At 25.2% G+C, this 17175-nt stretch overlaps 1 protein-coding gene across 2 annotated transcripts in view; it reads right to left on the reverse strand.

Moving 5' to 3' along the window:
* LOC117182106 (dual oxidase) overlaps window positions 1-17175 on the reverse strand; it is a 96962-nt gene that overhangs the window by 56470 nt on the left and 23317 nt on the right. The window contains exons 4-7 of one of the 2 annotated variants that reach the window (XM_033375139.1): window positions 15900-16087; window positions 11409-11613; window positions 11134-11300; window positions 8057-8293 (exon numbers count right to left, since the gene is read on the reverse strand). In XM_033375139.1, the coding sequence (XP_033231030.1) occupies window positions 8057-8293; window positions 11134-11300; window positions 11409-11613; window positions 15900-16087 (797 nt within the window). Of the gene's footprint in view, window positions 1-8056; window positions 8294-11133; window positions 11301-11408; window positions 11621-15899; window positions 16088-17175 lie in introns of both variants that reach the window. The other variant, XM_033375140.1, reaches the window with a different exon arrangement.

The following is a 17175-nucleotide window of genomic DNA, read 5'->3' on the forward strand; positions in this document are numbered from 1 at the left end:
TTCATCATTTTAGTTGAAAATTAAACTCTAAGGTTCAAAATTTAACTATTTTGCTTAATGTTTTTTGTTTTTGTTGTTTAGTAGTAAAAAATTTTAACTTAAAGTTTAAATATGTCATTTTTTGAAGAAAATGTATCTTTCTTGAATAAAAATTAAAATATTTGGATAAAAGTTGAACTTCTCTGTTAAACTCTAAAAACTCTAACTCTGTTAAAAATCTAACTATTTTATTGCAAAAACGTTTTTTTTGTTGGAAATTAATTTTTTTAACTGGAAATTTAAATATTTTGTTCAAACTTTTTATTTCACATTAAAGTTAATTTTTTCAACGGAAGATTTGGTAGGTCCATTTTTCGTTGAAAATTGGTATTTTTTATATAAAAATTCGTGTATTTTCTCGAAAATTAATCTTTTTCGGTTGAAAATTCAACTTTTTGGTTGAAAGGTGAACTCCTCTGTTAAAAATTCAGTTTTATATTTGGAAATCTAGATATTTTCTAGCGATTATTTTTTTTTAAATAATTTTTTTAACTGAAAATTTATGTTCTCAAGTAGTTTGTTAAAAAGTCGTCTTGTTCGTCGAAAATCAATCATCTTGGTTGAAACTTCAACTAATTGTTTAAAATTTGATTTCTTATATTGAAAATTTATTAGTTTGTAGAAGATTCATAATTTTAGTTGAGAACTCAAAATTCATATCTTTGATTGAAAATATAAATATAAATATTACAGTCTATTTGTATTGAAATGTGTGAAACATTTGAACTTTCATTGAAAAATGATACTGTCTGGATAAAATATTTAAATAAACTTTTTTGTTAAAAATCAACTACCCGGTTGAAAAAATGAAATATTAAAAAATATTAATGTTAATTATATATAAATATGAATATCAATATGATTATAAATATTAATATAAATAAAATATTAATTATTTGGATGAAAATTGATGTATTTCGTTGAAAATTTGTCTTTTTTTAGTAGAAAATCAATCTTTTGCGTTAAAAACAAAACAGTATGGTCAAAAATAAATCTGTTTCAGTTGACGATTTAAGTATTTTGTTCAAAATTTGTTTCAGTTTGCTTAATCCAAGTGTATATTATTTTTAATTCAAATCTTTTTTTTAACTACTTTCATTAAAGTGAATTTTTTTCGTGAAATATTGAAAAGTTTAGTTGAAAATTCGTTTTTTTGTTGTTAAGAGTTAACTATATTTTTTCAATTCAACTGATTAAGATTAAAAAATTTTTGTTGAAAATTGGTCTTTTTTCAGTTTGAAGATTCAACTATTAAGTTAGAAATGTATATATTTCCTCGAAAATTCTGTTTTGCTGGTGGAGAATTAATCTTTTGTGTTAGAAATTCATCTTTTTCGTTGCAAATTTATTTTTTGCTTCGCTCAAAGTTTGTTTATTTTTTGACAAATTGTCTTTAAGTCGAAAAATGATCTATTTACTGAAAAATTCATTCTTTTTCTGTTGTTGAAAATTTAAATATTTATTTACGAATTCAACTAATCGTTTGCACGTTGAACTGATAACTTCTCTACTTATTATTAATTTTTTTTGTCTATTTTAATTAAAAGTTCATCTATTTCATTAGAACATTTATTTTGTTGAAAAGTTTCCTTTTTTAGTTAAATTGAACTATTTTGCTGAAACTTCTTATTTTTTGTTTAAATTAATTACTTGAAATGTAAATTTTACTATTCCATTTCTATTTAAAATGAATCCTTTTTAGTTGAGAATGTAATTATTTGTTTCAAAATGGATATATTTAATTAAAAAGTTATTTTCTTGACTGATCTCGAATTACAGTGTTATTTTTTTAAATAATACGCTCGCTCCGCAACACTGTTCCGATCCAAGTTCCTGATCAATCTCTCTAGCAATCACCCTAGGTAAAGAGCTTCACAAAGCCAATATTTGAATCTCCGAATGTACAATATATTGTTTATAACAATATCATATTTGATTTCAAAAATTATTTTGTTTAGTCTCTAAAATAATGCAATAATAATCAAATTTATCCTAATAAATAAGTTATGTTTTTAAATAAATTTAATTACGATCTCAACAGCTGATGAGCAAACAATAAAGATTAATTATTCTTCATCGAATACACCAGTTTTCAATTTCATTATTTTTTCATGTATCCTAAGTATCAATTATTATTATCCTGCGAAAATGCAATAAGTGATGGCTGCATGGAAGCAGTAACATTCTTACTAGCCTCATCAAAGACGTGGGAGTGGGTTCACGTACTTTCATAATATTCTATTATATAGTACGAGAGCACGGTGTGAAAATCCAGCTTACCAATACCACAATACACGTACACTATTATGTGCTTATGGTCGTTATATAATTTATTATCGCGTTGGCTTACTTAATTCTACCTTGGTTTTTGCATTTTACAAGGAGTTACGATTGCTCGCTACTCATCCAAATTTACTCTCGCAAATATATGTTATGATACAAGAGTGCAATCGAAATGTTCAGTAAATGGGTCAAAGACAAAATATATGACGTGTAATGTAAATGAGCAATTACTCTATTTTTCATAATTTATTTGTAACAAAGTCCCTGCAAAGTGATGCAAATTTTCATGAAAATTCCTTGAAACGTTCAGCAACATATTAGAATTTGATCAAATAAAATCTTTCAATTTAGAAGGGTATAACATTAGTAGGTTAGACAACTTTAACAGTTCGGAAAAAATTTAACTATTTAATTTAAAATTCATCTTTTTGGTTGAAAATTCAACTTTGGTTAATAATTCTAATTTCTTTTTGAACACTCACAATTTTAGTTGAAAATTCATCTCCTTCGTTAAAAGTATAACTATATTGTTAAACTTTTTTTCTTTTTGTTTTTGTTAAGCAATAATTTTGCTTATCAAAAATTTTAATTTACCATTTTTGGTTAGAAATTAATTTTTTAAATTGAAAATCAAACCACTTGTTTAAAAAATTAAACTATCTGCTTGAAAATTCACTTTTGGGTTAAAATCATATTTTCGGATTGAAAATTTGTCTTTTTTAGTCGAAGTAAATTATTTTTAAATTGAAATAAAAATCTTTTTTTGTGTAAATATAAATTAGTATATTTTTTATATTTTATCTTCTCTGGTAGAAAATCCATATTTGGTTGAAAATTCAGTTTTCTAGTTCAAGATTCATAATTTTAGTTGAAAAGTACTTATTACAATTTTTGTTGTTACTGTTAAACATTAATGTTTTTTAATTCAAAAAATTTAAATGAGGTTAAAATCAAATTCAAGATCCTATTTGACTTCCAATAATCAAGTTAATGTGCAGAATTCCTTAAAATAAAACCAAGAATCTAACGACCAAATTTGGATAACCACCATAAAATGACGCTATTACAATCTGTCAAAAAAAGAAAAGAATAAAAATATTTTTTGGACAAATATAAATAATAGGAAAGAAAAATGAGGAATTTTCAGAAATTCTGCCCATTAAATTAATTATAGGACCTGAAATTGGACTTTCAATTGGATTTTAATCTCATTTTTTAATTTTAATTTAGCTGAATTGGATTGGAAGTAATTTCTATTTCAGGTATGTTTATGAATTGCTTGCCTTTTGCCCCTCATTTGCCGAAACATTCGTGATTATTTTTTACAAATGTTTTTTTTATTGTGGTTTGATGATGATAAAAATAAAAAAAGACGAAAGAAATAAAAAAGAGAAAGAAGACAATATGATTTTTTACAAAAAATGTAAGTTTATCATTTTTTTATTCAAAATTCATTTTTTTAAGTTGAAAATCAAGCTACTTTGCTAAAAAACTATTTGCTTCAAAATTTACTTTTAGGTTTAATGTAATATTTTCGGATTAAAAATTCGTCTGTCTTGCTAGAATTCATTTATTTTTAAATTAAAATCAAAATATTTTCTGTTATAAATATAAATTATTACATTTTTCTATGAAACTACCTTTTTATGTTGGAAATTCAACTTTTTCACTCTAATTTAATTATTTGATTAAAAAGTCGTTTTTGGTGTTAAAATTACTTTTTCCAAGCGAAATGTAGCTATGCTAGTTAAAGATTTATTATTTTAGTTTGAAAATTCATATCAATTGTTTGGTAAAAACGATCTTTTTTAGTTCAAAATTCATGTATTTTCATCAAAATTGGTCTCTTAAAGTTAGAAATTCAAATATTTGGTCACAAATTTATCCTTTTTAGTTGAATTTCAAAAATCAACTTTTGTAAAAAATTAATTCGTTTTGTTGATAATTATTCATCAATTTAATTAAAAAATCATGTCTTTCGCTGAAAATTTAACTATTTTTTGCAACAGTCGTTTTTCATTTTGTTAAAAAATAACTTTCTGATTGAAAAGTCATATTTTCAAGTTGGAAATTCGGCTTTTTTGGTTGAATTCAGTTATTTTTAAATTCAAACAAAAATCTTTTTCAGTATCAATATCAATTATTAAATTTTGGATAAGCCTTTATCCTTTTTGACTGCAAATTAAACTATTTTGCTGAAAATTAAATGCTTAAACTGATAATTAAACTATTCCATTTCAACTACTGGGTTAAAAATTAAACTTCTTTGTTAATTGTTTATTTTTATATCTGAAAGTATAAATATTTTTTTCAAGTTCGTCTTTTTTGTTGGAAAATTTTTATTTTGATTAAAAATTCTTTTTTTTGGTTGAAAATCCAATTTTGGATCAAATGCATTCTTTGGCTGATGATTAATCATTTTAATAAAAATTCATCTTTTTTCGCTAAAAATTTAAATAATTTGTTAAAAAGTCTTTTTCATCTGTTAAAGTGTGATTTTGTATCTGAAAATTGAATTATTCAAGTTAAATATTCATCATTATAGTTGAAGTATTTTTTTTGTCGAAAATAAAACTAGTTGTTTGAAAGTTAAACTCTTTTGTTAAAAATTTATTTTTTAAATTTCAAATTTATCTTTTCCAGTTCAAGTTCTATCATTAGAAATAAAAATGCATTAGTTTTGTTAAACATTAATTTTTTTAAATAAAAAAAATTGCTAAAATTGCAAAAATTTCAAATGTGTCTTCTTTGTTTAATAATTCATCGCTTTAGTTGAAAATTCAACTTTTGTTAAAAATTATATTTTTTTTTTAGTTGAAAACTCATAATTTTAGTTGAAGATTCATCTCATTGGTTGCAAATATAACTATTTTTTGAAAATTTTTTTTTTTTTTGGATAAAAATTACTTTTTTAACTGAAAACCTTATTATGCCATTGATGGCTGACAATTTAAACTACTTGTTTCCAAGTTAACACCTTTGTTAAAAATTTATTTTTATGATTGAAACTCGAACTGTTTTTTCGATAACTCGTCACTTCCTGTTGAAAATTAATTTTTTTCAACTAAAAGTTTAACTTCTTTATTTTATATCTAAAAAGCGCATCTGTTTTAGTTAAAAATAAAACTATTGAGTTAAAAATTACATTTTTATGTGAAAAGTTTTTAACCTTTTTTCATATTTACTCTTATAATATACGATACAAAAGTGCAATCGAAATGTTCAGTAAATGGGTCAAAGTCGGAATAAATAACATATAATGTAAATGAGCAATAAACATATTTTTCATACTTTATTTGTAACAAAGTGTCCGCAAAGTGATGCAAATTTTTTCATAAAAATTCATTGAAAAGTCCGGAAAATTTCAGAATTTAATAAAATCAGTGCTTTCAATTTAGAAGTGTATCACATTAATAAGTCAGAAAATTTATGAAGCATTTGTTTTGTGAAATTTTTTTAGTATTAGTATTATTATTTCAACACTAGAGTGTCCTTAAATTAGCAAATTTAAAAACTTGTTTTTTTTTCATAATTAAACATTTTAAAGGTTAAGAAGCTATCATCAACCTAATGGATTATGAGATAATGATTATTCACAATTTAAGTTGCGATAATACAAACTAATAATTACTCAAGTGTTTCCAAATTCAAATTTTAAAAATTGACACATAACATGGAAAAAATCAATAAATTTTAATTTTTGGCATCTTCATTTTTTTAAATTTTATTAAGATTGAAAAAAGTGAAATATCATAAAGTTCTTCAAAATGATTAAAATGCTATGAAATTCTTCGAAATAACTTTAAAATCAACTGAAATTCTTTAATTTTTCTGGTATAACTTTTAAATGCAATTAACTATTAAATCATTCAAATGAAGCTAAATTATTAATTTGAATTGAAAATTTATGTTTTGGTTATTATTATTTTTCTATGAGATAAAACTAAAATATCTAGAAAAAGTATAATAAAAATAAAATAAACATTAAAATACAAAGAAATAGAGTATTAAAATGATATACAAATAGAATATAAATAATAAAAATTTTTCGTGTGGAAAAATGGTTAAAAATGAATATTTTTGCTTCATTTAAATGAATTTAATATTCAATTAAATCAGCTAAAATGTATAAGAATTCCAGTTGAACTTGAATAAATTTAGGATATATTAAAAAAAAACAATGCATTAAATAAAATTTTAAAGAATTTCGGAAAATTTAAGGGAAACAAGAATAACTCGATGAAATTCACAAAAATTCAAGGTGAATTCGGAACAATCTAGTAAATAAAAAAAAATAGATTATAAAGAGCCAAAACATTCCTCTGATTTCCTAAAACTGGCGGGAATTTGTAAAAACCCAAAGAAATGCCAGAGAATTCTAGTGAACCCAATAGAATTCAGCAATAGTTAAAAACATCAAAAGAATACCAGAGAATATTTTTTTTCATTATTGAGGGTTATTTCAAGAATTCAGAATTCATTTCAATTTTAAGAGGAATAATAAAAATTTGATAATATAAATAAAAAAATCAAGAGCATTAAAAGCAATTCCAAAATATTTCAAATTTCATCAAACTGTTACATTTTAAATGAATCGAGAAAAATTCAAGCAAATTCAAAATAATAAAAAATAATTAAAAAGAATTCAGGATAAATTAATAAGAATTCCAAGTAAATGCCCAGTAAATTCAAATGAGATGAAATTTTTGTTTAAATCCCAAATATTTCGTAAGATTTAAGTGAATTTAAAATAATTCAGGATGAATTCAACAGAATATTAGTAAATTAAAACAAATTCGAAAAAATTCCGATAAAGTTTGATCGAAATTAGAAAAATTAGATGAAATTAATAAAAATTCAGGGTGATTTAAAAAAAATCAAAAGAATTTATAACAATTCAAAAATAATAGAAATATTCATCGAAATCATTAAATTCTGAATTAATTGAGAAAAATTCAAGACATTTAAAAATAATTTAAAGAATTATAGACTCGTAATTCAGGGTAATTTAAAGAGAATTCCGTGTGAATTTCAAATGAATTGAAAAAATGTTAAACAATTAAAAATATTCCATTGACTTCAGTAGAAATTAACATAATTTTAAAAAAATTCAATGGAATTCGATAAAATTCATACGAAATCAAGATAAATTAAAAATAATTTAAGAGAATAAAGAACATTTTTTTAATAAAAAAATGCCATTGATTTCAAAGAATTCAAAGGAATTTAATAACATTTAGAAATACTTGGCTACTCTGTTTTAATTTCTTGAAAAAAGTGACTTAGGATATATCTTTTTATCTAAAAAAGTGACTTGAAGAGGTTTCAATGACTGTATAGCAGCGTTCCATACAGACAGAAATAAGGGTTAATTGCCTTACTTAGGCCTGAGTTCTCACCATGCGCCTGCTTAGTTAAGCCACGCCCCTAAGACTTCGCGAGAACTACTATTGGCTGATTTTTTAAATATCTTGTTCCGCACGCGTGTCCAACGCTATGATCATGGCCCTTACCGATTATAGAGGTAATATAAGGGAGAGGCACTTGGTGATAAAAGGCACTTGTTTATTAAAGGCGCTTGGTGATAAAACGCGCTTGATGATAAAACGCGCATGGTGAAAAAGGCGCTTTGATGAAAAAAATTTAACTTACTCTTCACTGGCAAGTTCCTCTTGTGAAGTAAAACAAATACAGATTTAAAAGATATCGGAATAAAAATGGAAGAAGTACTCACAGTGGAGCCCCACCAGGTGCCGCAGAGTCTGACAGCCGGCTGCCCCGTTTGAGTCATTCTGTAATTGCACTTCTCATCTCGACGATAAATTCCAGGAGGAATCAAGGTGTGACCAAATCGAAAAGCTGCACTTTGAAAAATGTGACTGATACCAGGATGCAAATCCGGTTTGTGTCCTGTATAGGGAGGTAGCTTCTCGCCCAACAATGTTGGCAGGTACTCATACATAATTATATTCTGCAATAAGAATAAAAGAAGAAACACTGTGACAATTGGTGTCACTGATTCAGTCTCTCGTTGAACAGCCTACCATCGTATACTGATCATTATCCCACCGCAAATCATAGACTGCGACCTCCATTCTTACGAGTCTTGTTCTTCTTCTTTTTCATATTTTCATTTTTCTTCTTGATGTTATGTCAAGATTGTAAAGAAGACATTGAAAACCAAATAAAAAAAATGAAAAGAAAAAGATTTTTTAAAAACTTTAAAAAATAGTAATAGAAGAAGGATCTCCGGAGATAGGCCAAGGCGTTGAAGTAAACTTGAGACTAATTGTAACAGATCTATAAACTTTTATTTCTTCCGAGTCATTAGTCACGTAAGAGTTAAGGGGTTTGCTTTTATTTCTAGTCGTAATTGTTACATATTGCTAGTTCTTTTTTCTTCTTAAACGACCAGCTTATAAAAAAAGTATCGTTTTGAATAAAATGCGGAAGAAATTATAGAGGAATTCTCAGTTCTTTTAAAATTACAGTTTGTTTTAATAGCTTAGTTTATAATTTTAGGCTTGCTTTATTATTAGTAAGGACTCGTTCAAAAACTACGTCACTCTGTCAGGGGTAAATTTTTCTATAGCTTAAATTATGAAACTATTTTTTCTTTAAGCAAATATTTAAAAATAAATAACTATATTTGAAGATTATTTACTTTTTACGAAATGTGAAACAACACAGTTGTTTCACAAGAAGCTTAAGTTAAACAAAATTTAATTACAAGAAATACTATTAAAAGATTTTTTTCAAAGTTTTATACTGTTTTTGTAAAAAATCATGTTTTTTCTTGCAGAAGATATGACTGATAATGTCACTTTAATTTTTCAATCAGGCAGCTTTTTCCTGGACCTGATTTTTAACATGGAAACTACCTTAATTGAAAATTCTATAATTATATATTTGTTTTAGAATTTATCCTTTTTGTAAAAAAGTGTAATACTTGTTTAAAAATTAAACTATTTTTTTTAAATTCGTGTTTTCGCTTTCTTGTGGAAAATTTAACATTTTTGTTGATAATTCGCCTTTTTGGTCTGACAATTCAACAATTTGGTTTACATTTTTTTCACTCTTGTTGGAAAAATTAATGTTCTTTACGCTGCGAATTCAACGATTTTGTAAAGAATTCGTCTTGTTTGGTGCAAATTAACAGTTTTTGATTTACAATAAAAATATTTGATGAAAGATTCATCATTTTAGTAGAAAATTCACTTATTTGGTTAAAAATTAAATCGTTTTTTCGCATTTTTGGGTAAAAAGTAATTTTTTTAACTAAAAATGTAGCTATTTCATTTTTCGTCGAAAATTTGATCATTTCGTTTAAAATTGATATATTTGGTTGAAATTCCTTTATTAAAAATTTATATCATTTGTTGAAAATTTAACTACTTTTGTTGAAAATACTTTTTTTTGAAAATTATTTTTATTTTAATGGAAACTTTAAACTATCCCATTTTTTGTGTGGAACATTTATCTTTTTTATTTAAAAATTCCATTTCAATTTCAATTCAATATGAATCTTCTTTGATTGAGTATTCAACTATTTTGTTGAAATTCGTCTTTTTTGGTCAAAATTAATTATTTTTTATTCAAGATTAAAATCTTTTTGGTTAAAATCTATTCTATTACATTATTTACTGAAAATTCATATTCTTGGTAGAAAATTGAACAACTAAGTTTTAAGTTAAACCAATTAAAAAAATATATATATACATTCATATGTTGAAGAATTATTTTAGTTGAAAATTCATTTCTTTGGTTCAAAATGAGTTATTTGAGTGTCGAGAATTAATTTTTTTACCTGAAAATTTAACTATTTCAGCGGAATATTCATAATTTTCGTTGAAAATTCATCTCTTCGGTTAATAGTTCAAATATTTGGTTAAAAATTGATATTTTTACTGAAAATTCAACTACTTGAGTAAAACTTGAACTAATTTGTTAAAAATTATTTTTGTTTTGGTTACATTTTTATCTTTTCGGTTGAAAATTTGACTGTCTTGTTGAAAATTCGTTTTTAAGCAAAAAATGAAAATGTAACTTTTCCATTTCTGATTAATAATAATTCAATTAATACACTTTTTTTAAGTAAATAATTCGAATTTCTTAATCGAAAACTAATCTTCTTTATTTGAAATTTCCTCTTTTGCATTAAAAAAGGCAACTGTTTAGTTAAAAATAAACTTTCTTGTTGAAAATCCACTTTTTTGCTAAAAAGTTCTATTTTTGGTAGAAAAATCGCCTTTTATTGTTAAATTTACTCTTTTGGTAGAAATTTTATCCGTTTCCGTGGAAATAAGTATTAAATTTGTTTTTGAGAATTCATCTTTGGGTATGTAATTCAACTTTCTGGGTTGAAAATTTAACTAGTTGCTAAAAAAATCTAACTGTTTGTGGTTGAAGTGTGACAATTTTTAAAACTCGACTATTTGCTTGAAAATTCGACGATTTAGCTAAAGATTTAACTATTTTGTTGAAAATTCGCCTTTTATTAGTTAAATTTACACTATTTGCTTACAAATGCAAATTTTTGGTTGATAATTAATTTTTGTTAATTAAACTAATTGGTTTTAAATTCATCTTTGTCGGTTGAAAATCCAACTATGTGGTTGAAAGATAAACTATTTTGTTGTGAAATTAAATTTTTTTGTTGAAAAATCAACCATTTTTTTTTAAATTAATCAAGGGGACTGGTTGAAAAAGTTTTCAAACTAGTGTGACGTAGTTCTCGAACGGCCCCTAAAAATTACTATTGAAAAATTTTATAAAAAGAATTATTATAAAAAAAGAATGCTTTAATAGTACCTGAAGTGTTCCTACAACGATTCTACGTGTCCGTTGAAAAATTTCTTCATCAGATAATTCCGGGGCTTGATGTTGTACTCTCGCAGCAATCACGTTATGCCAGCGATAAAAAATTATTCCAAAGGCTAGTAAAGGTGGGTGCTGATTTGATCGCGGGTCACCGAGTACTGCAATTAACAAAATTATTAAATTTAACGTTAAAATAAAAAATTTCTTTTTTTTTTCTCGAAAAACTAAAAAAATTAATTAAAAAATGAAGTTTTGAAAAATCTTACAATATAATCTTTCGGGACTTTTGATTCGGACACCACTGGGTGCTGGGTGGTTGAAAAGTGGGGCCCTCATGGTATTTCGAACCGGAAATTTCTTTTTCGGTTCCATGAGAAAACTTCCATTTTTGAAGGATCTCATCGTATTGGCCCATGCTTCGCTGCTTGAATAAATGAAGCTGGCATCAATCCAACTCGTCACTTTGTTTATCTGAAACCTCACGTACTCACAGCTATTTTCGCGTATTTTTCGAAAATAAAAAAATCTAAACAATCTTTTTACCTTCTACGTCAAGTTTCTTTTTCCATTCTTATCATTTAATTTTGAACAATATTTTTTTTCAGATTATTTACTTATTTATTAATCTTTTAAAACATTTTTTGTTCTTTCGAGGTCTTTTCTTTAAATTCGCGAATGAATATAAATTAGATACAAATTTTTTATCGAGGATATGCACTAAGAAACTTGGAAATCTGAAAACTGAATGTGGCAATCTAGATTGAATTGTTGTAGAGATTTCCAAAGTTTCGGCGAGATTTCCGAGAGTTCCGAGATTTCCGACTCTCCTCGCCATCAGAACTCACGTGAGATTCTACACACTCGGCTAAACTCGGCGGCTTTCGGATTTAGTCGGGTGTTCGTACCACAGTTATTCCAAGATTTTTCACGGAAGCTAGTTTGCTGAGAGATTTCCAAAAGTTCCTCCAAGAGTTCTCCTAAGCTTTCCAGCGCAATAATCTAAGATTTCTTAGTGAGTAGCTCCTTGATTTTTATTTTGATACACGTGCATGATATTATAAAAATATTTTCTTTGCATCAGTTAAAATAATATTTCAGAAGATCATTAATCAGTATTTATCACAGCTTAGTATTTGAGAAATATCACAATGACATTTGAATACTTTCTTCAAGAATTTTTTTAAATTTTAATTTCAATCTTTCAGATTGAATGATTGTATTCTTAAGATTACAATGTAAATTGACGACGTGTGAAAGAAAATATCAAAGAGATCGATGAAGTCACGGTTGTCAGAAATAAAAGAACAAGTCACGTTCGGAGGAACCTTCTTTACGTTCATCAATCAATAAATTCAACACATGGAGTCAAATTTATTTAAAATTCATTTTACAGAGTTGATGCAAAACTTCAATTTTAAAATGTCCTGACTTTTGTTTGATTTTTTCTTGAGTAACTTTTCACTTTTCTTGATTATTAATATTTAAGGAACAAAGTTCAAATTTTGTAACATTTTTTATAGAATTTTTTACAAATTTAATAAAAAATGTGTTATTTAAATTTATGAATTTTTTCTTAAATAAGAAGTAAAAGCTAAGGAGTTAATTATTAAAGAAAAGTTTTTAAACCGAAAAAGTGACAAAATTATATACCAAAAAGTTACTAATTTTCTTTTAAAAGAATTCGATGCATTCGACTTCGAAACACTTTGAATTATATTCAAAATAATTTAAATTAATTGAAAAAAATTTAACGTGACTTCCAGATAAATTAAAGAATTTTTTTTTAAACCACAGAATTGAGTAAGTTTAGAGGAATTCAAGTTAATTAACAAAAGCTCAAGAGCATTCGAAAGAATTTTAAAAAATTCAAGAAAATATATTAAGACATTTTAATAAAATGGTCTTAAATTCGTTATATACCTTCCATAATTCAAAGAAATTCCTTGCTACCTTATAATTTTTTTGTAATTCCTTAAGATCGTTCCAATCCTTCGAAATCTCTTGACATTTTTTCAATTTTTCGAGAATGCATTGAAATATTTTTTAATACACTAAAATATTTCCAATCCCTTAAAATATGTCATAATTAATGAGACCAATACAAAGTTTCTTGGAATCTTTTAAATTACCTTAAAATACATAAAATCTTTTGGAATTCCTTTAAATTTTTAAAAATTCCTTTCATTTTCAAAAATAAACGAAAATCTTTCAAATTCTTTGGAATCTTTTTAAATCTTTCAAATCCTTGAAAATCCCTTTAAATGTTCAAATTTTTTTGAAAATGCCTTAAAATATAAAAAAAAATTAATTCCGTCAGATTAATTAAATCAATCAAAAATCCCTTGGCATTTTATTAATTACCCTGAATTATTTTTAATCTCTTGACAATTAAAATTTTTTTTGAAAATTTCTTGGAATTTTAGAAAATATCCCTACCATATGTCAAATACTTTGACATTTTTTAAAACCTCTTGAAACTTTTAAAGGTCTTTGAAATTCCTTAAAACATTCAAAAATGATATTAAATTTTTGAAGTCATTTGGAATCGCTGCAAATTATAGAAATCTATTAAAAACTTTACAATCTTTTGAAATCAATTCAAACTTTTTAATGATCTTAACAATTTATTGCATTTTTCAAAATTCCCTAAAATATAAATTTTTTTTGAAATCTTTTAAAATCATTCAAATCCTTGAAAAACCCTTAAAATATTTTTAAGCTCTTAAAAATGCTTTGCAATATGTTTAAATGCCTTAAATTTTTTTTGAATACTTTGCATTCCTTCTAAATTAATAAAATTAATCAACAATTCCTTGGAATATTTTAGAAAATCCTAAAATATTTTAATTTTTTGAAATCCCTTTAAATTTTTAAAACTCTCAAAACTTTCTTCAAATTTTAAGATTACTTTGAAATTTGTTTAATCTTTTGGAATCACTTAAAATTATAAAAATCGATTAAAAATACCCCAAAATATTTAAAATACTTTAAAAGCTTTTAAAGACCCTTCCCACTTTCTAAACATCTTAACAAATAATTGCAATTTTTTAAAATACTCTAAAATACTTAAATTTCTTTGAAATTCCTTGAGATAATTTAAATATCTTAAAATCCATTGCATTTTTTGTAAATCTCTCGATGATGCTTTCAAAATTTTGAGATCCATATAAATTAACAAACTCAATGAAAAACTCCCCGTAATATTTTTAAATACCCTACATTTTTGTGGGAATTCTTTGACAATTTTTAAATTCCTGAAAATTTCTTGAAATTTTAAGAATAAACTACAATATAATCATTAAAAATAAATAAAAATCATTTGAAGTTTCATGACATTTTTTTATAACTCTTGAAAATTGCTTGGAATTTTCAAACTACCCTCGAATAAATCATTATGCTAATATATAGATAAATAAAGATTCATAAGAAAAATAAATAAGCATTAATAAATAAATCATTCAAATCCATTGAAATCTTTCGAATTCCCTTGAAACTTTTTAAAACTCTTTAAACTTTTCTTGTAAATTTTAAAAAGACCAAAAAATACCCTAATAATACCCTAAAATATTTTTAAAAAATGTAAATACCTTTAAATCATTCTAATCCTCGGAAATCCCTTTAAATTTTGTAATTCACTTAAAAAGGCTTGGGAATATTTTTAAATGCATTAAAATATTGTCAATACATCCTACAATTTTTAAAATCTTTTAAAATTACTCGTTAATTTCTAAAACTTTTGACAATTTTTTGGAATTTTAAAAGTGCCCTCAAATCTTTCAAAGCTTTTCAAATATTTTGAAATTCTTTAACTTTTTTTAAGCTTTTACAAATTTATTGGCATTTCAAAAATACCATACACTATTTTAAATACTTTGGAATTTTTCAAAATCCCTTTAAACTTTTTTAATCTCTGAAAAATTCCTTAGATTTTTTGAAAATATCCTAAGAATTTTTTAATCTTTTGGAATTGCTTTAAATTATTTTTAAAATCTTTTTAAACACTTTTATACTTCTTAAAAATCCTAACAATTCCTTACAATTAAAAAAAAATACCTGACAAAATTTCCAATCTTTGGAATCCCTTTAAATCAATAAAATGAATCGAAAATACATTGGAATATTTAAAAAGAACATAAGGTATTAAAAAATTGAAAACTCATGACATTTTTTTAAATTATTTAAAATTCCTTGGAATTTAGAGAATACCCCACAATGTTTCAAATCCTTTGAAATCTTTTTAAATTCCTTGAAAAATTCCAAAGCTCTTGAAAAGTCCTGGAATTAAAAAAAAAACAATCATTTTTTAATCCTTTGGATACCCTAAATTCTTTTGATATCCTTTAAAATCCTTTGCGACTTTTAAAAGCTCGTGAAAATACTTGGAATTTTCACAAAAATCCGAAAATCATTAAATTCATTGTAATCCCTTCAAATGAATAAAATCTATTAAAATCTGTTGCTCAAAGTGCTTCTTGCAGAAATTACATGTCTTTTGATTTTTCTTTTCAAAATTCCTAACTTTTCCTGATCTGCAAAATTCCCTAAATAACTTTAATTAGTAACAAAACAACAGGCAAGAACAAAATATGTCGAATAATCCAGAAGTACACAACATTCTCAAATCGTTGAGAAAATTCCAGAACCTTCTGGAAGATTGTCAAAAGATCAATATAAAATTTGTTTAAAAATGGAGCAATTAAAGTAAAAAAGATTTTTGAGCAAAAAAAAAAAATGTTATAAAATAATAAATTCTTTACCTGTTCTCGGGGGCTGTTGGGGCTGTGGCCAGTTTTTCGATCATAGTCAGCCCGAAGAAATGGAATATATTTATTGCCTTGGCAATCTTTGTCGAAAACCGGATCGCACTTTTCGACATCGATCCGGTGAAATTCTATTGGGCAGCCGCTTTCGCTGGCCATGATTATCTCGGATGTGACCAGCTGCCCTAAAAAATCCATTTAATCACCGTTACAAGAGAAAAAAAGCAGTGCACTTGAAATAAGAAAAAAGGAAAATAAAAGTTAAGTAAGTCACGAAGGTACACGCGCAATTGCAGTTCTTCAAGGACAAGTGATAATTCGAATTGAAATAAATTCGCAACAATTAGTATAGTGTAATTTTATATTGCCACCTTAATTGATTTTCACAACAAAAATTTTAATTTAATTAATTGATAGTACATGTAGAAATTCAAAGAATCAATAAACACACCTTATTTACCGACAAGGGGAGACCGGTAATTGTAAATTTTAGTTAAAATGTTCATAAACATGATTTTCTTATATAATCTTCAAAAACCCTGTTAATAATAATCTTCTTGCAAAAATGTCATTAACTTCTTTCATGGCCGACTAATTATATTTGAATCTAGAAGTATAAACCATTTTTTTAAACAAATTTTTTTTATGATTAAAATTTTCGAACTGAACAGCAACTCATCAAACAAATATTTGCTTTGGAAGGTATGAAATGTGTATGAAAATACAATTTGTCGTCTTAAGAAACTAGATCATTTGCACTTCTAATTTTAAACATAATTATTAAACAATAGAACAAAATTTAATAACATTTATAATAAATAAATTTGTTTATGAATTACATCTTGAAGTTTAAAAAGTCAGTTTTCTCGTAACAAGAGGCATTAAAAAATTATTTTTTTGCAAAATTTTAAAAGGCGATAAATAAAAATTGTTAAATAAAAGAAAAAAATGAGCAATTATAATTTTCATCTTATCCTTCTTGAAAATGGAGGCAATACAAAAGAAGTTTATAATAAAAAAAAATTGCTAATCCAAAATTAATATTGTAGGTACAGCCGTCGCCACTCCTTCCGTAATTCCTTCCTCCACCAATTTCCCCTCTTCTCGCTTCCCCAGGTAACATACCCCTTTCCATACTTTAACTCCCCCGCCATCACTTCCCCCTCCATAAACACCCTGTTTTTTAAATAATTTCCCGTACATCCCATTCCCATACTTTCCCTACAATCCATCCCCTCATTTCCGATTACTTTGCCTACTTCCCCCCCCCCAC

The sequence above is a fragment of the Belonocnema kinseyi genome, chromosome 10, assembly GCF_010883055.1.
Source record: "Belonocnema kinseyi isolate 2016_QV_RU_SX_M_011 chromosome 10, B_treatae_v1, whole genome shotgun sequence".
NCBI lineage: Eukaryota > Metazoa > Arthropoda > Insecta > Hymenoptera > Cynipidae > Belonocnema > Belonocnema kinseyi.